This window comes from Tachypleus tridentatus, chromosome 3, assembly GCF_004210375.1.
Source record: "Tachypleus tridentatus isolate NWPU-2018 chromosome 3, ASM421037v1, whole genome shotgun sequence".
Classification (NCBI taxonomy): domain Eukaryota; kingdom Metazoa; phylum Arthropoda; class Merostomata; order Xiphosura; family Limulidae; genus Tachypleus; species Tachypleus tridentatus.
Window position 1 is genome coordinate 56,655,355 of NC_134827.1, and position 22,109 is coordinate 56,677,463.

The 22,109-nt window shown below is 34.8% G+C and overlaps 1 protein-coding gene across 1 annotated transcript; it reads left to right on the forward strand.

Moving 5' to 3' along the window:
* The first annotated feature begins 479 nt into the window (after window positions 1-479).
* LOC143245872 (kelch domain-containing protein 4-like) lies at window positions 480-14,467 on the forward strand. Its single transcript, XM_076492128.1, has 6 exons — window positions 480-785; window positions 2,182-2,273; window positions 3,158-3,236; window positions 7,650-7,748; window positions 13,359-13,588; window positions 14,224-14,467. The coding sequence occupies exons 1-6, from the start codon at window positions 678-680 to the stop codon at window positions 14,465-14,467; spliced, it is 852 nt and encodes a 283-aa protein (XP_076348243.1). The 5' UTR covers window positions 480-677.
* The last annotated feature ends 7,642 nt before the right edge of the window (window positions 14,468-22,109 follow it).

The window sequence follows — 22,109 nt, forward strand, 5'->3', positions numbered from 1 at the left end:
ATAGCAGTTCCTGATTTTGAAAAGAAACCAGGTAAACAATCCATCACGGATCAACGGTAAGTTTTCGAACTTGTAACACTAATACCAGAGTTTGAAATTCTTATGTGGGTAGAATTCAGACAGTCTGCCGTATGGTTCTGTGCTAAAACAGACAAATAAATGAATAAAGTAATCAGTCAGGAAAAAAAGATTCGATTAAAACACTTTTAGCATTTCTAAGATTAACGTTGCACGAGAAGCAAAACTGGGCAATTTTGTTGGTGTTTAAACATATCTGAGCTTATTCTATATCATATTTACGCAAGAGGAAAATAATTATTATCAGTGTAAAAAGACAGTAAAAGAGAATATAATTATTTGTTTGTATTTTCGTATATTCATCTATTCTGTTCTTAAAACACATTTTTTAAAATTAAATTCTAGATTATATATGAATATTTTCTTTTTTGCATATTTTAAACCTATAACTAGATTTTCTAGATGGTGTTGTAAGTGGCACGCAAGAAACTAAGTTTGAACGAGGAGAGGGTAAACCGCAAGTGAAATACGTTTTTAATTTAACAATTTTTAAATTTGTATTTTTCATTATTCTATTTACAGTAGTAAAAATAATTGAAATTCATATTATTATTTTACAGTAATACATTATATTTTTTCGCATACTGTTGTTTAAAATCATGGGCAAAAAAGACAAGAAAAAAGGCAAAGGTGCTGAAAAAACTGCAAAAAAAACGGAAAAGAAGGTTGCACAGAAACTTAAAAAGGAATTGGTCTCGAAAGGAGAAGTAAGTATAAATAATGAATAATTAAAAAAGATGGAATGTTTGTCGATTCACAGTTTTCTATTGATAAAATTCACGTCTATTGCCTTCAATAAAATATACTTAAATTTGCAAATTACTCCCCGAGGTCTTACTACCTTTACAGACAGTTCACTGTAACTACGAAATTAGTATAAGTGTAATGATAAATTAGCATGAAACCAGAAGGTGCTAGTTATTCTCAGTTTGAAATATTATGTGTAGTTTATTAACATAATGTAACAAAGGACCTTGAGTTTTTAAGAGGAACCAGGCTAGATAAGTTATATTAATCAACAAGATTGGAGGAGTTCTTTTAAAGGAATAAGATGAGAATTGTCTCGATATATACATGTTTGGAAGTGACCGTGTGGTCTGTAGTTAAAACAGTGTTATTTCACTAAGAAGTGTTTGATGTATGAAATGAGCCATCAACAGCAGTAAGGGGTTTATGTTATTTGAAAGAGCAATTGATATGAATAGAGGGTTTAAACTTTGAAAGTTGGATATGAAAGGGCAACTTACAAGGACTAAATGGTCTCTTATTGCTGGCTCGGCATGGCCAAGCGTATTAAGGCCCACAACTCATAATCTGAGGGCTGTGGGGTCGCACCCCCGTCATGCCAAACATGCTTGCCCTTTGAGCTGTGGGAGCATTATAATGTGATGGTCAATCCCACTATTCATTGGTAAAAGAGTTGGTGGTGGGTGGTGATGACTAGCTGCCTTCCCTCTAGTCTTGCACTGCTAAATTAGGGACGACTAGTGCAGATAGCCCTCGAGTAGCTTTGTCTTGAAATTAAACAAAACAAACTCTTTTTGTTTTGCTGCATTATAGATGGAATTTTATCCAGTATGTGATGACAGGAAGTGGAGAAAAGTGCTTTTTGTTTGGAGGGACGAAGGTGCACAGTTGAGTTTTTAAAAGTTTAACATAAAACTCGTACAACCAGTATTGCTTCTACAAGAGAATTGGACATATAGAACAGCTGAAGTTTCAAATATGGCACAAACTACATTTAAGGAGACTTAAGAGGAGATTGGATAGAAGCATTATTATAATAGTAGAAAATGGAAGTAATCTGGTTCAGTGTTTCTCAACCACTATCATAACTTTATTACTGCTCCATGGGATTTCACAAAACAAATTAACAATCTGAAACTAACAGAATATTCATATGCAAATCAAAATGTATATTTTTATTATATTTTAGTAATAATCTATGGAGGAAGTTATTATTAAAAACGTTGAGGAATTCAGAAAAAACTTGACTTCTCATTGGTGAAAAATGATGAAGCTACAGTGTTTGTTCTTTAGATAGTACAGATAGTTTGTTTAAACATTTATAATAAAATAAACTATGCATTATATTAATTCTAGGAAGATATTGAAAGTCTCATAGCAAAGTTTCAAGAAGAAGATAACAAGAAACAAAAAGTTGTTGAAGAACAGTGTTTACCTCCATCTGTCAGGTACAATACACTATGTATTATTTAGTTATGTTTACCTACATCTGTCAGGTACAATACACTATGTATTATTTAGTTATGTTTACCTACATCTGTCAGGTACAATACACTATGTATTATTTAGTTATGTTTACCTACATCTGTCAGGTACAATACACTATGTATTATTTAGTTATGTTTACCTACATCTGTCAGGTACAATACACTATGTATTATTTAGCTATGTTTACTTACATCTGTCAGGTACAATACACTATGTATTATTTAGTTATGTTTACCTACATCTGTCAGGTACAATACACTAGATATTATTTAGTTATGTTTACCTACATCTGTCAGGTACAATACACTATGTATTATTTAGTTATGTTTACCTACATCTGTCAGGTACAATACACTAGATATTATTTAGTTTCATATAATTTCATTAAATTCTATGATATTATTGGCTATATTAATAACATTGACTTGTTTCTTGTAAGTTGGATAAACATTTGGAAAATGTTCTTTCTCGGAAATCAAAACTTGGATCTCAGATTTGGAAACTGAGATATTCTTAATAAAGCACTGAAGCCGACAGTGCATCGGTGTATTGCTCCAAATAAAGCAAATAATAACAATTACGTGTAATTAGATTTGTCACATCTCATAGGAGGAAGTTTTACACTTTATTCACTCTTGTATTTTTACACTAAAAATAATATAAAATTTTAAAAAATTTGTGAAGTTGATATTGGGAATTTAAATTTTTGTTGATACTTATAAGACTGGTGAGACCAGTAAGAAATACTTGTTTTAAGTAATGTTTAGTTCATCTGATAAGTAATGTTTAGTTATTGTTGAAATATATTTTTACATGAACAAAAATTCTTGTTTTTTTATTTTAGAAGTAGCTTCACTTTTAATGCTCACCCTGACAGAGAGGAATTAATCATGTTTGGTGGGGAATATAACAACGGTAATAAGGTGAGTATTAATCGTGTTTGGTGGGGAATATAACAACGGTAATAAGGTGAGTATTAATCGTGTTTGGTGGGGAATATAACAACGGTAATAAGGTGAGTGTTAATCGTGTTTGGTGAGGAATATAACAACAGTAATAAGGTGAGTGATAATCATGTTTGGTGTGGAATATAACAACGGTAATAAGGTGAGTGTTAATCATGTTTAGTGGGGAATATAACAATGGTAATAGGGTGAGTGTTAATCATGTTTGGTGGGGAATATAACAACGGTAATAAGGTGAGTGTTAATCATGTTTGGTGGGAAATATAACAACGGTAATAAGGTGAGTGTTAATCATGTTTGGTGGGAAATATAACAACGGTAATAAGGTGAGTGTTAATCATGTTTGGTGGGAAATATAACAACGGTAATAAGGTGCATGTGTGGAGAGAGTGGGGAATAACCTAGTGATCTTGTTTTGTAATATATTGAACTGCCTTGAATCTTGAGTGTGTGGAGAGAGTGGGGAATAACCTAGTGATCTTGTTTTGTAATATATTGAACTGCCTTGAATCTTGAGTGTGTGGAGAGTGGTGAATAACCTAGTGATCTTGTTTTGTAATATCTTGAACTGCCTTGAATCTTGAGTGTGTGGAGAGTGGGGAATAACTTAGTGATCTTGTTTTGTAATATCTTGAATTGCCTTTAATCTTGAGCGTGTAGAGAGTGGGGAATAACCTAGTGATCTTGTTTTGTAATATCTTGAACTGCCTTGAATCTTGAGTGTGTGGAGAGTGGGGAATAAACTAGTGATCTTGTTTTGTAATATCTTGAACTGCCTTGAATCTTGAGTGTGTAGAGAGTGGGGAATAACCTAGTGATCTTGTTTTGTAATATCTTGAACTGCCTTGAATCTTGAGTGTGTTGAGAGTGGGGAATAACCTAGTGATTTCATTTTGTAATATCTTGAACTGCCTTGAATCTTGAGTGTGTGTAGAGAGGGGAATAACCTAGTGACCTCGTTTTGTAATATCTTGAACTGCCTTGAATCTTGAGTGTGTGTAGAGAGGGGAATAACCTAGTGATCTCATTTTGTAATATCTTGAACTGCCTTGAATCTTGAGTGTGTGGAGAGTGGGGAATAACCTAGTGATCTTGTTTTGTAATATCTTGAACTGCCTTGAATCTTGAGTGTGTGGAGAGTGGGGAATAACCTAGTGATCTTGTTTTGTAATATCTTGAACTGCCTTGAATCTTGAGTGTGTGGAGAATGGGGAATAACCTAGTGATCTTGTTTTGTAATATCTTGAACTGCCTTGAATCTTGAGTGTGTGGAGAGTGGGGAATAACCTAGTGATCTTGTTTTGTAATATCTTGAACTGCCTTGAATCTTGAGTGTGTGGAGAGTGGGGAATAACCTAATGATCTTGTTTTGTAATATCTTGAACTGCCTTGAATCTTGAGTGTGTGTAGAGAGGGGGGAATAACCTAGTGATCTCATTTTGTAATATCTTGAACTGCCTTGAATCTTGAGTGTGTAGAGAGTGGGGAATAACCTAGTGATCTTGTTTTGTAATATCTTGAACTGCCTTGAATCTTGAGTGTGTATAGAGTGGGGAATAATCTAGTGATCTTGTTTTGTAATATCTTGAACTGTATTGAATCTTGAGTGTGTAGAGAGTGGGGAATAACCTAGTGATCTTGTTTTGTAATATCTTGAACTGCCTTGAATCTTGAGCGTGTAGAGAATGGGGAATAACCTAGTGATCTTGTTTTGTAATATCTTGAACTGCCTTGAATCTTGAGTGTGTGGAGAGTGGGGAATAACCTAGTGATCTTGTTTTGTAATATCTTGAATTGCCTTGAATCTTGAGCGTGTAGAGAGTGGGGAATAACCTAGTGATCTTGTTTTGTAATATCTTGAACTGCCTTGAATCTTGAGTGTGTGGAGAGTGGGGAATAACCTAGTGATCTTGTTTTGTAATATCTTGAACTGCCTTGAATCTTGAGTGTGTAGAGAGTGGGGAATAACCTAGTGATCTTGTTTTGTAATATCTTGAACTGTATTGAATCTTGAGTGTGTGTAGAGAGTGGGGAATAACCTAGTGATCGCATTTTGTAATATCTTGAACTGCCTTGAATGTGGAAGAGACTTTTTATAAATTAATTGTTATAATCCTCTTTTACTACACAGTACATTTGGTTTTACTTTTATATGAACCATAGAATTACTGAATGAACCTACATGGATCTATCTCTTATGTTAATGATTTTAGAGTTGTAATGTACGTACCAAATAGGAACGAAAGAAGAATATTGGTACGATTACTTTCCATAGAAGAAATATTCCATTCGGTATTGTGTTCATTTCTATATGCTGGATATTAAAATAAAACTCCCTCTTGTAATGTAATACGTGAACCCTCAAGAATGTGAACTTTGTATTACTCTGTGTGTCAGTAATAAGTTTCAAGAATGTGAACTTTGTATTACTCTGGGTGTCAGTAATCAATATTAATGTCTCTCTGGTGTTGAGTCCAAACAAAACCCTGACTTTAATAGACAAAACTGATTTGCTTAGCTCTCAGTTTATGACTTCTGCCCTGTCAAAATTTATAATTGTGTAGTCTAAACTTTCTGTTATTACTGCTAAGTATGAAAGAAACATGATGCATTAACACTATCAATTTGATGTACACACATCAGTCACATCTTGTACAACTCTTCACTTTTTAATAGAAAGCAGTTCAAGAGATCTTAACCTCTCCTTTTATAACAACCCTTCCATCCCAGGCACCATTTTAGTAACCCTTCTATGAATGATTTCTAGCAATTCAATGTCCTTCCTTAGGTAATGAACCCAAGACTGAATACAGTATTCCAAATGTAGTGTAACCCGTGACCTATACAATGAAATTATAACCTCTTTAGACTTGTATTCAACACTTCTGTAGAAACAACCTAAAATCATACTTGCCTTACAAATAATAACAGCACACTGCTTGATAGGCTTAAGAGACTGATCAACCATTACACCAAGACCCCTTCGTTTCAGGACATTGGTAAGGTTATTTCCATCCAAATTATACTTATAATTCAAATTATGATAACCCAAATGCATTATTTTGCATTTATTATAATTAAAACCCACCTACCATTTATTTGTCCAACTCAATAAATGACCCAAGTCCTTTCGTAAATCAGCAACATTCTGTTCACAGCTAGCAACACCCAAAACATTAATATCATTAGTAATTGTAAGTCATTTATTGACTATTCCTTCATCTATGTTGCTGAGGTAAATAAAAAATAACAAAGGTCCTAAACGGTACCCACTCGTGACACTAATCCAGTTTGACTGAACTCCATTTGTAACAACTCACTGCCTTCTCCCATCCAGCTACACACATACAGAGATAATTGTTTTACAAGTCTTTCATGTGGCATCTTGTTAAGAGCTTTTTGAAAACCGGATACATCAAATCTACATCTTTACCCTCATCTACATAAACAGTAACATTTTAAAATGATGTCGAAATACGTGTAAGGCAAGGTTTTATATGTGGGTTGATGGTGTCTTGAATGTTTAAAATTAGTTTGGTTTGGTTATAATCAGTAAAGCATCTGTTACTCTGATTAGTGTCACCTCATGTTACTCTGGTTAGTGTCACCTCATGTTACTCTGGTTAGCGTCACCTCATGTTACTCTGGTTAGCGTCACCTCATGTTACTCTGGTTAGCGTCACCTCATGTTACTCTGATTAGCGTGACCTCGTTACTGTGATTAGCGTCATCTCGTGTTACTCTGATTAACGTCACCTCGTGTCACTTCGATCAGTGTCACCTCAGATAATCAATTAATTGGAATTTTTATTGTATTGATTAATTGAAAAGTTTTTGGTTTATTTAAGGCTGTGCTTCTCAAAAATAAACAAATCAAAATTACTATTTTTAATTATTCTAATAATCCAAGTCTCAGTTGAATATAATTAATTGAATATAATTGATTAATGAGCCTAGTAATTGATCAAGCATCCAGTTTCACACATTGTTCACGTCTGTTTAGAATGTGTTATTACTTACTATGCATTGTACAGCATGTGTATATGATGTAACTCATAAACTAATTCAAATAATCAAAGAGTTGAAGTAGCTCTTGTTCAGTCGAATACACAAAACTTTAAAACAACTGGTTATTAAGTTTGATTTAATACAAGTTTGGTTCATTCTTCTTGACTCAATATAAACTCAGTGTCATTATCAAACAAACATATTTATATAATTTGTTCTTAAATCTGGTTTTAAATTTCTATTTTTCTTAATCCAAGACTTTTTAACTGTGTTTTAAGTGTAGGTTTTGATAATTGATGTATTTAATTTAGATGCTGTGTAAATATTTTTTTCTGTGTGATGATTTTGATATTTTGTTTGTAGACTTTTATGTACAAAGATCTGTTTATATACAACATCAAAAAGAACACGTGGTCAGTCATCCATTGCCCTCTTAGCCCACCTCCACGCTGTGCCCATCAGGTATGGAGATTAATTATTATTGTATATAAATACTTTGTATATACACCATATTTGAATGCATTTAAAGAATCAAGGACACAATAAATGCTATTGATTCTGTTTCAGATTTCAACGTGCATTGCTCCCAGTGAGTTGTCCACTTAGTACAATTGACTGTTTCAGATTTCAACGTGTATTGCTCCCAGTGAGTTGTCCACTTAGTACAATTGACTGTTTCAGATTTCAACATGCGCTGCTCCCAGTGAGTTGTCCACTTAGTACAATTGACTGTTTCAGATTTCAACGTGCATTGCTCCCAGTGAGTTGTCCACTTAGTACAATTGACTGTTTCAGATTTCAACATGCATTGTTCCCAGTGAGTTGTCCACTTAGTACAATTTACTGTTTCAGATTTCAACGTGCGCTGCTCCCAGTGAGTTGTCCACTTAGTACAATTGACTGTTTCAGATTTCAAGCGTGTATTGCTCCCAGTGAGTTGTCTACTTAGTACAATTGACTGTTTCAGATTTCAAGCGTCGCTGCTCCCAGTGAGTTGTCCACTTAGTACAATTGACTGTTTCAGATTTCAGCGTCGCTGCTCCCAGTGAGTTGTCCACTTAGTACAATTGACTGTTTCAGATTTCAACGTGCATTGCTCCCAGTGAGTTGTCCACTTAGTACAATTGACTGTTTCAGTTTTGAATGTGTATTGTTCTAGGTGGATTATCCATAATAAGTGGCTAACTGTACCAAGATGTTACAGACTCGCATCATTTGATGTACAGATATTGTAAGGTGGTTAATGTACGTTTTCACAATTCAGATTATTGTCACAATTTAATTTGGAATACTTTAAATTTTGTGGTTGAAGAAAACAAATTTGATGATGTGATAAGAAACTCACTTAAGTCATCTAAACAATGTAGTGTAAACAGCAAAAAGGCTAATAGGATTTGCTGGTAGTATCTATAGAAATATTGAATACAAGACAAGGGACATTAATTGTTTCAATGTCCAGATCACTTATAAGGCCTGACTTAGGATACTGTGTTCAGGTTTGGTTCCCTTCCTCAAGAAGAACATTGAATTTTTAGAGAAGGTTCACATATAGTGTGATATCTTTAATGGTGGGATTGTCCTATGAGGAGAGACTAAAACCTCTAAACTTGTTTTCACTGGAGGTGAGAAGGGTCAGATTGACATGCTTAAGATTATTAATGTATATCCGTCAAACGTTTTTGTGTTTAGCAGTGAAAACAGTAGGACAAAGAGACATAAGTTGTAATTTTGGGGCGTAGGAGCTGTCTGCAGTTTTGACAGTTTTGCTTTTCAAAGTGGTCGGCTTTTGGAATGAACTACCTTCAAGTGTGATGGATGCAGAAAATTTAACTGAGTAAGGACTGTTTAGAGATGAAAGGGACATCTTTGTTGGACTAATAACCTGTTTAGAGATGAAAGGGACATCTTTGTTGGACTAATAACCTCCTGTTTAGAGATGAAAGGGACATCTTTGTTGGACTAATAACCTCCTGTTTGTCCATTTAAAATTGTATGAATTTTAAAAATAGAACATTAATCTATGCTATGTTACTGACTCTAAAACATGCACTTTGATTTTTGTAGTTATATTTAATTTATTTTCTCCATACTGGTCATGTGGTTACAAAGAAACATTTTGTATATTTAGTCACCGAAATACAGAATAATGACAGTTTAATAAGAAGTTCACATTTAGCAGATGAGTGTATACTTAAAGTTGTGAAATAGATAAATTTACAAAACAATTGTGGCCTGACTGTTACCAATCATTGATGGTGCTCCTGTGTGACATAAATTCTGCAGTCCTGTTGAAAACAACTTTAATGCATTCATAGATTAAAGATGTAAACTTCTAGTTCCAGTAGAAGGGTATTCTGTGCAGGTAAGCTGTTTGAATTAGCCTCAGTGCGGCCCTGACAACAGCCATCATGCTCTAAAATATCAGTTCTTTTTACTTGTTTACCTTTCCCCATCTGTGTGTAACCCTTATCTACTACATGTTTATTTATATTGTTCTTTTACCTTCCCTTAGTTTAAACCTTTTAACAAGTAATTCTTGATGAAGGACATTCATTATATATTGTGTTATGTCAGAAGAGTACTTAGCAGCTGTTATGCCAGAAGAGTACTTAACACTGTTATGTCAGAAGAGTACTTAACACTGTTATGCCAGAAGAGAACTTAACACTGTTATGCCAGAAGAGTACTTAACACTGTTATGCCAGAAGAGAACTTAACACTGTTATGCCAGAAGAGTATTTAACACTGTTATGCCAGAAGAGTATTTAACACTGTTATGCCAGAAGAGTGCTTAACACTGTTATGTCAGAAGAGTACTTAACACTGTTATGCCAGAAGAGTGCTTAACACTGTTATGTCAGAAGAGTACTTAACACTGTTATGCCAGAAGAGAACTTAACACTGTTATGCCAGAAGAGTATTTAACACTGTTATGCCAGAAGAGTATTTAACACTGTTATGCCAGAAGAGAACTTAACACTGTTATGCCAGAAGGTGCTTAACTCTGTTATGTCAGAAGAGTGCTTAACGCTGTTATGTCAGAAGGTGCTTAACACTGTTATGCCAGAAGAGAACTTAACACTGTTATGCCAGAAGAGTACTTAACACTGTTATGCCAGAAGAGTACTTAACACTGTTATGCCAGAAGAGTACTTAACTCTGTTATGCCAGAAGAGTACTTAACACTGTTATGTCAGAAGAGTGCTTAACTCTGTTATGTCAGAAGAGTACTTAACTCTGTTATGTCAGAAGAGTACTTAACACTGTTATGTCAGAAGAGTACTTAACTCTGTTATGTCAGAAGAGTACTTAACTGTTATGTCAGAAGAGTACTTAACACTGTTATGTCAGAAGAGTACTTAACACTGTTATGCCAGAAGAGTACTTAACACTGTTATGTCAGAAGAGTACTTAACTCTGTTATGTCAGAAGAGTACTTAACTCTGTTATGTCAGAAGAGTACTTAACACTGTTATGTCAGAAGAGTACTTAACACTGTTATGTCAGAAGAGTACTTAACTCTATTATGTTAACGCTGGTATGCCAGAAGAGTGCTTAACGCTGTTATGTGAGAAGAGTACTTAACGCTGTTATGTCAGAAGAGTACTTAACTCTGTTATGTCAGAAGAGTACTTAACTCTGTTATGTCAGAAGAGTACTTAACTCTGTTATGTCAGAAGAGAACTTAACTCTGTTATGTCAGAAGAGTATTTAACACTGTTATGTCAGAAGAGTACTTAACACTGTTATGTCAGAAGAGTATTTAACGCTGTTATGTCAGAAGAGTATTTAACGCTGTTATGTCAGAAGAGTATTTAACGCTGTTATGTCAAAAGATAACTTAACGCTGTTATGCCAGAAGAGTAATTAACACTGTTATGCCAGAAGAGTACTTAACACTGTTATGCCAGGAGAGTACTTAACACTGTTATGCCAGGAGAGTACTTAACACTGTTATGACAGAAGAGAACTTAACGCTGTTATGCCAGAAGAGTACTTAACACTGTTATGCCAGAAGAGAACTTAACACTGTTATGCCAGAAGAGAACTTAACACTGTTATGCCAGAAGAGTGCTTAACACTGTTATGCCAGAAGAGTGCTTAACTCTGTTATGTCAGAAGAGTACTTAACTCTGTTATGTCAGAAGAGTACTTAACACTGTTATGCCAGAAGAGTACTTAACTCTGTTATGTCAGAAGAGAACTTAACACTGTTATATCAGAAGAGTACTTAACACTGTTATGTCAGAAGAGTGCTTAACTCTGTTATGCCAGAAGAGTGCTTCACTCTGTTATGTTAACGCTGGTATGCCAGAAGAGTGCTTAACGCTGGTATGCCAGAAGAGTGCTTAACTCTGTTATGCCAGAAGAGTACTTAACTCTATTATGTTAACGCTGTTGTCAGAAGAGTGCTTAACTCTGTTATGTCAGAAGAGTACTTAACACTGTTATGTCAGAAGAGTACTTAACTCTGTTATGTCAGAAGAGTGCTTAACACTGTTATGCCAGAAGAGTGCTTAACACTGTTATGCCAGAAGAGTACTTAACTCTGTTATGTCAGAAGAGTACTTAACTCTGTTATGTCAGAAGAGTACTTAACACTGTTATGTCAGAAGAGTACTTAACACTGTTATGTCAGAAGAGTACTTAACACTGTTATGTCAACGCTGGTATGCCAGAAGAGTGCTTCACTCTGTTATGTTAACGCTGGTATGCCAGAAGAGTGCTTAACGCTGGTATGCCAGAAGAGTGCTTAACTCTGTTATGCCAGAAGAGTGCTTAACGCTGTTATGCCAGAAGAGTGCTTAACGCTGTTATGTCAGAAGAGTATGTAACTTTACTTGTTAGTTGGGTGGAATGCTCAGATAAAATATTGGTCCTTGGCTGTATGAAATGTACCTGCTTTTGAAAAAGAAAGAAAAAATTACGGGTAAACATAAAATAGACATAGCAGCACTAAGAAGTACCAGAACTGGAACCCTCCTAAAAACAAGTTTTAATGATTAGTACCAGTGAATACTGCCACAAGTTTTAGTGATTAGTACCAGTGAATACTGCCACAAGTTTTAGTGATAAGTACCAGTGAATACTGCCACAAGTTTTAGTGATTAGTACCAGTGAATGCTGCCACAAGTTTTAGTGATTAGTACCAGTGAATGCTGCCACAAGTTTTAGTGATTAGTACCAGTGAATGCTGCCACAAGTTTTAGTGATTAGTACCAGTGAATGCTGCCACAAGTTTTAGTGATTAGTACCAGTGAATGCTGCCACATGTTTTAGTGATTAGTACCAGTGAATCCTGCCACAAGTTTTAGTGATTAGTACCAGTGAATCCTGCCACAAGTTTTAGTGATTAGTACCAGTGAATCCTGTCACAAGTTTTAGTGATTAGTACCAGTGAATCCTGCCACAAGTTTTAGTGATTGGTACCAGTGAATCCTGCCACAAGTTTTAGTGATTGGTACCAGTGAATGCTGTCACAAGTTTTAGTGATTAGTACCAGTGAATGCTGCCACAAGTTTTAGTGATTAGTACCAGTGAATGCTGTCACAAATTTTAGTGATTAGTACCAGTGAATGCTGTCACAAGTTTTAGTGATTAGTACCAGTGAATGCTGCCACAATTTTCCTCTATGCTGATGATAGTGTTTTCCATTTCAGTTATTTTTGGTTTTTTTATAATTTTTTTTTTTCTGGTTTATTATTAATAGGTTTGAGATAAGTACCAGTTTTAGTCAGATTTCAGATATCTGGCTCGTGATGTCTGACCAGATCTGGATAGTCATCAGGTCAACATGCTAAAGAGATGTGTATAATTGTATAGACTTGTTTGCTGTATAGAATAACTTTTTTTTTCTTGACACATCTATCAGTTGGAAAATCCTGACATCTGATTGTTTTGTATCTGGATAGGTGTAATTCACAAACTACTCAATCCAATTTCTAAATGTTTGTTTTTTATTTCTCAGAATCTTTTCTGTTTCTCACTCTCCAGTTTTTTGGTTTGTTTGTTAAACATAGACTGAAAATTTTCTTGTTTTTTGTGTTTTTTTTTTTTCCTTTCTTATCTCAGGCAGTTACAGTGGCTCAAGGTGGAGGACAGCTTTGGATATTTGGAGGAGAGTTTGCCAGTCCCACACGTAGTCAGTTCTATCATTATCGTGACCTGTGGGTCTATCACTTGAAAGAGTGCCAGTGGGAACAAGTGAAGTCTCCTGGTGGTCCGTCAGCTCGAAGCGGTCACCGCATGGTTTCCAGTAAGAAGCAACTATTTGTTTTTGGTGGTTTTCATGAAAGTTCAAGGTGTGTTTGAGGTCAACATTAAGTTTAGTTCTCACTTTTTAACTGGTATTTTGTGCTTAAAATCAGTCGTGAGCAAATGATAGAAACTTTGGTATCATTCAAACATAAATAGTATTTAGAACGTTACAGATAAAGCCACAGTATTTATTCATGTGATGTTGTACATTAAATGTTCAGATTTAAAAGATCTCTATCAGAAGGAAATGTGTAGGTTGTCGTAGTCTTAGGAAGATTTATTGGAACTTACTAAAGTCTTGATGTTATGACATAGGGTTAAGAATTAGATGGTTGTATAATCTTCTTGGTTTGGTATATTGTTTTAAAATTCATGTTCATGTGACTAAAACGCAGGATAGTTCCATCAGCTGTAGGAAAAAAGAGGTATTTTGAGGGATAAGACTTTTAATGTTGTTCAACCATTAATTTCGCTCGGGACTAAATATTTTAAAAACGTTTTCTCATTCAGCCATTAATATTCTTAGGGTCTACAGTTGTTTTAATGACATTCACTCACTCAACTGTTAATTCTTCTATAGTCTTCAACTATTTTTAGGATGTTTATTTATTCAATCATTCATTTCTCTAGAGATTACAAATGTTTTTGAATATTTACTAATTCAAACTAATTTCTCTAGGGACTACAAATATTTTAACGATGTTTACTCATTCGACCTTGAAAACCGTAAGTGGAAAAAGCTGGAACCTGTGGGTTTGGGACCTGCACCACGTTCTGGTTGCCAGATGATTGTAACCACGGATGGTAAAATTATAATATATGGTGGTTATTCTCGAGAGAAAGTGAAGAAAGAGGTAGACAGAGGAATTGTGCATAGTGATACATTCATTCTACACTTTGATGGTATGTTTTTCATTTCTTAAAGTTTGAGTCTAGAGACAAAGTTATATAAATCAGTTGTTAGTTTTTATTGGATCTTTAAACTAACTGAGAGAATCTGGTATTGTAGTGTGAAGGTAATTAGTCTCAAAATAGGCTTGGTACAAAAGTCAGTGTAAATAAAACAACTGTACAAGTTGATCTTGAAAAGAAAGTGTACAGATCATTGTGATGATCGTGGTGTTTTTGTAAAATATAAAAACTACAGTTTATTTTTAGTTTTGTTTTAAATAGCTATAATGCAAGGTTTAGGAAAGTTAGACTAGTGTATGACTGCATGTTTTAAACAGCTATAATGCAAGGTTTAGGAAAGTTAGACTAGTGTATGACTGCATGTTTTAAACAGCTATAAGGCAATGTTTAGGAAAGTTAAAGTGGTGTATGACTGCATGTTTTAAACAGCTTTAAGGCAAGGTCTAAGAAAGTTAGACTAGTGTATGACTGCATGTTTTAAACAGCTTTAAGGCAAGGTCTAGGAAAGTTAGACTAGTGTATGACTGCATGTTTTAAACAGCTTTAAGGCAAGGTTTATGAAAGTTAAAGTGGTGTATGACTGCATGTTTTAAACAGCTTTAAGGCAACGTTTAGGAAAGTTAAAGTGGTGCATGACTGCATGTTTTAAACAGCTTTAAGGCAAGGTTTAGGAAATTTTAAAGTTGTGTATCACTGCATGTTTTAAACAGTTTTAAGGCAAGGTTTAGGAAAATTAAAGTGGTGCATGGCTGCATGTTTTAAACAGCTATAAGGCAGTGTTTAGGAAAGTTAAAGTGGTGTATGACTGCATGTTTTAAACACCTTTAAGGCAAGGTCTAGGAAAGTTAGACTAGTGTATGACTGCATGTTTTAAACAGCTTTAATGCAAGGTTTAGGAAAGTTTAAAGTGGTGTATCACTGCATGTTTTAAACAGTTTTAAGGCAAGGTTTAGGAAAATTAAAGTGGTGCATGGGTGCATGTTTTAAACAGCTTTAAGGCAATGTTTAGGAAAGTTAAAGTGGTGTATGATTGCATGTTTTAAACAGCTTTAAGTCAAGGTTTAGGAACGTTAGACTAATGTATGACTGCATGTTGTAAATAGCTTTAAGGCAATGTTTAGGAAAGTTAAAGTGGTGTATCACTGCATGTTTTAAACAGCTTTAAGGCAAGGTTTTGGAAAGTTAAAGTGGTGCATGGGTGCATGTTTTAAACAGCTATAAGGCAATGTTTAGGAAAGTTAAAGTGGTGTATGATTACATGTTTTAAACAGCTTTAAGTCAAGGTTTAGGAACGTTAGACTAATGTATGACTGCATGTTGTAAATAGCTTTAAGGCAATGTTTAGGAAAGTTAAAGTGGTGTATCACTGCATGTTTTAAACAGCTTTAAGGCAAGGTTTTGGAAAGTTAAAGTGGTGTATCACTGCATGTTTTAAACAGCTCTAAGGCAAGGTTTGGAAAAGTTAGTGGTGTATGACTGCATGTTTTAAACAGCTTTAAGGCAATCTTTAGGAAAGTTAAAGTGGTGTATGACTGCATGTTTTAAACAGCTTTAAGGCAAGGTTTAGGAAAGTTAAAGTGGTGTATGACTGCATGTTTTAAACAGCTTTAAGGAAATGTTTAGGAAAGTCAAAGTGGTGCATGACTGCATGTTTTAAACAGCTTTAAAGCAATGTTTAGGAAAGTTAAAGTGGTGTGTGACTGCATGTTTTAAACAGCTTTAAGGCAAGGTTTAGAAAACTTAAAGTGGTGCATGACTGCATGTTTTAAACAGCTTTAAGGCAAGGTTTAGGAAAGTTTAAAGTGGTGTATCACTGCATGTTTTAAACAGTGTTAAGGCAAGGTTTAGGAAAATTAAAGTGGTGCATGACTGCATGTTTTAAACAGCTTTAAGGCAAGGTTTAGGAAAGTTTAAAGTGGTGCATGACTGCATGTTTTAAACAGCTTTAATGCAAGGTTTAGGAAAGTTTAAATTGGTGTATCACTGCATGTTTTAAACAGCTATAAGGCAAGGTTTAGGAAAGTTAAAGTGGTGTATAACTGCATGTTTTAAACAGCTTTAAGGCAATGTTTAGGAAAGTCAAAGTGGTGCATGACTGCATGTTTTAAACAGCTTTAAGGCAGTGTTTAGGAAAGTTAAAGTGGTGTATGACTGCATGTTTTAAACACCTTTAAGGCAAGGTCTAGGAAAGTTAGACTAGTGTATGACTGCATGTTTTAAACAGCTTTAAGGCAAGGTCTAGGAACGTTAGACTAGTGTATGACTGCATGTTTTAATCAGCTTTAAGGCAAGGTTTAGAAAAGTTAAAGTGATGTATGGCTGCATGTTTTAAACAGCTTTAAGGCAAGGTTTAGGAAAATTAAAGTGGTGCATGGCTGCATGTTTTAAACAGCTTTAAGGCAATGTTTATTAAAATTAAAGTGGTGTATGACTGCATGTTTTAAACAGCTTTAAGGCAATGTTTAGGAAAGTTAAAGTGGTGTATGACTGCATGTTTTAAACAGCTTTAAGGCAATATTTAGGAAAGTTAAAGTGGTGTATCACTGCATGTTGTAAACAGCTTTAAGGCAACGTTTAGGAAAGTTAAAGTAGTGTATGACTATGTTTTAAACAGCTTTAAGGCAAGATTTAGGAAAGTTAAAGTCGTGTATGACTGCATGTTTTAAACAGCTCTAAGGCAAAGTTTAGAAAAGTTAAAGTGGTGCATGGCTGCATGTTTTAAACAGCTTTAAGGCAAGGTTTGGGAAAGTTTAAAGTGGTGTATCACTGCATGTTTTAAACAGTTTTAAGGCAAGGTTTGGGAAAATTAAAGTGGTGTATGACTGCATGTTTTAAAAGCTTTAAGGCAAGGTTTAGGAAAATTAAAGTGGTGCATGGCTGCATGTTTTAAACAGCTTTAAGGCAATGTTTAGGAAAGTTAGTGGTGTATGACTGCATGTTTTAAACAGTTTTTAGGCAAGGTTTAGGAAAATTAAAGTGGTGCATGGCTGCATGTTTGAAACAGCTTTAAGGCAATGTTTAGGAAAGTTAAAGTGGTGTATCACTGCATGTTTTAAACAGCTTTAAGGCAAGGTTTAGGAAAGTTAAAGTGGTGTATTACTGCATGTGTTAAACAGCTTTAAGGCAACGTTTAGGAAAGTTAAAGTGGTGCATGACGGCATGTTTTAAACAGCTTTAAGGCAAGGTTTAGGAAAGTTTAAAGTGGTGTATCACTGCATGTTTTAAACAGCTTTAAGGCAACGTTTAGGAAAGTTAGTGGTGTATGACTGCATTTTTTAAACAGCTTTAAAGCAAGGTTTAGAAAAGTTAAAGTGGTGTATGACTGCATGTTTTAAACAGCTTTAAGGCAATATTTAGGAAAGTGAGTGGTGTATGACTGCATGTTTTAAAGAGTTTTATGGCAATGTTTAGGAAAGTTAAAGTTGTGTATGACTGCATGTTTTAAACAGTTTTTAGGCAAGGTTTAGGAAAATTAAAGTGGTGCATTGCTGCATGTTTTAAACAGCTATAAGGCAATGTTTAGGAAAGTTAAAGTGGTGTATGACTGCATGTTTTAAACAGCTTTAAGGCAAGGTTTTGGAAAGTTAAAGTGGTGTATGACTGCATGTTTTAAACAGCGTTTAGGAAAATTAAATTGGTGCATGGCTGCATGTTTTAAACAGCTTTAAGGCAATGTTTAGGAAAGTTAAAGTGGTGTATGACTGCATGTTGTAAACAGCTTTAAGACAATGTTTAGGAAAGTTAAAGTGGTGCATGGCTGCATGTTTTAAACAGCTTTAAGGCAACGTTTAGGAAAGTTAGTGGTGCATGGCTGCATGTTTTAATCAGCTTTAAGGCAAGGTTTAGAAAAGTTAAAGTGATGTATGGCTGCATGTTTTAAACAGCTTTAAGGCAAGGTTTAGGAAAATTAAAGTGGTGCATGGCTGCATGTTTTAAACAGCTTTAAGGCAATGTTTAGGAAAATTAAAGTGGTGTATGACTGCATGTTTTAAACAGCTTTAAGGCAATGTTTAGGAAAGTTAAAGTGGTGTATGACTGCATGTTTTAAACAGCTTTAAGGCAATATTTAGGAAAGTTAAAGTGGTGTATCACTGCATGTTGTAAACAGCTTTAAGGCAACGTTTAGGAAAGTTAAAGTAGTGTATCACTGCATGTTTTAAACAGCTTTAAGGCAAGATTTAGGAAAGTTAAAGTCGTGTATGACTGCATGTTTTAAACAGCTCTAAGGCAAAGTTTAGAAAAGTTAAAGTGGTGCATGGCTGCATGTTTTAAACAGCTTTAAGGCAAGGTTTAGGAAAGTTTAAAGTGGTGTATCACTGCATGTTTTAAACAGTTTTAAGGCAAGGTTTGGGAAAATTAAAGTGGTGTATGACTGCATGTTTTAAAAAGCTTTAAAGCAAGGTTTAGGAAAATTAAAGTGGTGCATGGCTGCATGTTTTAAACAGCTTTAAGGCAATGTTTAGGAAAGTTTGTGGTGTATGACTGCATGTTTTAAACAGTTTTTAGGCAAGGTTTAGGAAAATTAAAGTGGTGCATGGCTGCATGTTTTAAAGAGCTATAAGGCAGTGTTTAGGAAAGTTAAAGTGGTGTATGACTGCATGTTTTAAACACCTTTAAGGCAAGGTCTAGGAAAGTTAGACTAGTGTATGACTGCATGTTTTAAACAGCTTTAAGGCAAGGTCTAGGAAAGTTAGACTAGTGTATGACTTTATGTTTTAAACAGCTTTAAGGCAAGATTTAGGAAAGTTAATGTGGTCTATGACTGCATGTTTTAAACAGCTTTATGGCAATGTTTAGGAAAGTTAAAGTGGTGTATGACTGCATGTTTTAAACAGCTTTAAGGCAATGTTTAGGAAAGTCAAAGTGGTGCATGACTGCATGTTTTAAACAGCTTTAAGGTAATGTTTAGGAAAGTTAAAGTGGTGTGTGACTGCATGTTTTAAACAGCTTTAAGGCAAGGTTTAGAAAACTTAAAGTGGTGCATGACTGCATGTTTTAAACAGCAAGGTTTAAAAAGTTTAAAGTGGTGCATGACTGCATGTTTTAAACAGCTTTAATGCAAGGTTTAGGAAAGTTTAAAGTGGTGCATGACTGCATGTTTTAAACAGCTTTAAGGCAAGGTTTAGGAAAGTTAAAGTGGTGTATGACTGCATGTTTTAAACAGCTTTAAGGCAATGTTTAGGAAAGTCAAAGTGGTGCATGACTGCATGTTTTAAACAGCTTTAAGGCAGTGTTTAGGAAAGTTAAAGTGGTGTATGACTGCATGTTTTAAACAGCTTTAAGGCAAGGTCTAGGAAAGTTAGGCAGTGTATGACTGCATGTTTTAAACAGCTTTAAGGCAAGGTCTAGGAACGTTAGACTAGTGTATGACTGCATGTTTTAATCAGCTTTAAGGCAAGGTTTAGAAAAGTTAAAGTGATGTATGGCTGCATGTTTTAAACAGCTTTAAGGCAAGGTTTAGGAAAATTAAAGTGGTGCATGGCTGCATGTTTTAAACAGCTTTAAGGCAATGTTTAGGAAAATTAAAGTGGTGTATGACTGCATGTTTTAAACAGCTTTAAGGCAATGTTTAGGAAAGTTAAAGTGGTGTATGACTGCATGTTTTAAACAGCTTTAAGGCAACGTTTAGGAAAATTAAAGTGGTTTATGACTGCATGTTTTAAACAGCTTTAAGGCAATGTTTAGGAAAGTTAAAGTGGTGTATAACTGCATGTTTTAAACAGCTTTAAGGCAATATTTAGGAAAGTTAAAGTGGTGTATCACTGCATGTTTTAAACAGCTTTAAGGCAAGATTTAGGAAAGTTAAAGTCGTGTATGACTGCATGTTTTAAACAGCTCTAAGGCAAAGTTTAGAAAAGTTAAAGTGGTGCATGGCTGCATGTTTTAAACAGCTTTAAGGCAAGGTTTAGAAATGTTAAAGCGGTGCATGACTGCATGTTTTAAACAGCTTTAAGGCAAGGTTTAGGAAATTTTAAAGTTGTGTATCACAGCATGTTTTAAACAGTTTTAAGGCAAGGTTTAGGAAAATTAAAGTGGTGCATGGCTGCATGTTTTAAAGAGCTATAAGGCAGTGTTTAGGAAAGTTAAAGTGGTGTATGACTGCATGTTTTAAACACCTTTAAGGCAAGGTCTAGGAAAGTTAGACTAGTGTATGACTGCATGTTTTGAACAGCTTTAAGGCAAGATCTAGGAAAGTTAGACTAGTGTATTACTTTATGTTTTAAACAGCTTTAAGGCAAGGTCTAGGAAAGTTAGACTAGTGTATGACTTTATGTTTTAAACAGCTTTAAGGCAAGATTTAGGAAAGTTAATGTGGTCTATGACTGCATGTTTTAAACAGCTTTATGGCAATGTTTAGGAAAGTTAAAGTGGTGTATGACTGCATGTTTTAAACAGCTTTAAGGCAATGTTTAGGAAAGTCAAAGTGGTGCATGACTGCATGTTTTAAACAGCTTTAAGGTAATGTTTAGGAAAGTTAAAGTGGTGTGTGACTGCATGTTTTAAACAGCTTTAAGGCAAGGTTTAGAAAACTTAAAGTGGTGCATGACTGCATGTTTTAAACAGCTTTAAGGCAAGGTTTAGGAAAGTTTAAAGTGGTGCATGACTGCATGTTTTAAACAGCTTTAATGCAAGGTTTAGGAAAGTTTAAAGTGGTGTAACACTGCATGTTTTAAACAGTTTTAAGGCAAGGTTTAGGAAAATTAAAGTGGTGCATGGGTGCATGTTTTAAACAGCTATAAGGCAATGTTTAGGAAAGTTAAAGTGGTGTATGATTACATGTTTTAAACAGCTTTAAGTCAAGGTTTAGGAACGTTAGACTAATGTATGACTGCATGTTGTAAACAGCTTTAAGGCAATGTTTAGGAAAGTTAAAGTGGTGTATCACTGCATGTTTTAAACAGCTTTAAGGCAAGGTTTTGGAAAGTTAAAGTGGTGTATGACTGCATGTTTTAAACAGCTCTAAGGCAAGGTTTGGAAAAGTTAGTGGTGTATGACTGCATGTTTTAAACAGCTTTAAGGCAATCTTTAGGAAAGTTAAAGTGGTGTATGACTGCATGTTTTAAACAGCTTTAAGGAAATGTTTAGGAAAGTCAAAGTGGTGCATGACTGCATGTTTTAAACAGCTTTAAAGCAAGGTTTAGGAAAGTTTAAAGTGGTGCATGACTGCATGTTTTAAACAGCTTTAATGCAAGGTTTAGGAAAGTTTAAAGTGGTGTATCACTGCATGTTTTAAACAGCTTTAAGGCAAGGTTTAGGAAAGTTAAAGTGGTGTATGACTGCATGTTTTAAACAGCTTTAAGGCAAGGTTTAGAAAACTTAAAGTGGTGCATGACTGCATGTTTTAAACAGCTTTAAGGCAAGGTTTATGAAAGTTTAAAGTGGTGCATGACTGAATGTTTTAAACAGCTTTAAGGCAAGGTTTAGGAAAGTTTAAAGTGGTGTATCACTGCATGTTTTAAACAGCTTTAAGGCAATCTTTAGGAAAGTTAAAGTGGTGTATGACTGCATGTTTTAAACAGCTTTAAGGCAAGGTTTAGGAAAGTTAAAGTGGTGTATGACTGCATGTTTTAAACAGCTTTAAGGAAATGTTTAGGAAAGTCAAAGTGGTGCATGACTGCATGTTTTAAACAGCTTTAAAGCAATGTTTAGGAA

What these genes read in the sequence shown, in the direction of transcription:
- LOC143245872 (XM_076492128.1), top strand. Translation starts at nt 678, where the DNA reads ATGGGCAAAAAAGACAAGAAAAAAGGCAAAGGTGCTGAAAAAACTGCA. An exon ending in AATTGGTCTCGAAAGGAGAA is followed by an intron (nt 786 to 2,181) that starts GTAAGTATAAAT and finishes TATTAATTCTAG; the next exon opens with GAAGATATTGAAAGTCTCAT. An exon ending in CTCCACGCTGTGCCCATCAG is followed by an intron (nt 7,749 to 13,358) that starts GTATGGAGATTA and finishes TTCTTATCTCAG; the next exon opens with GCAGTTACAGTGGCTCAAGG.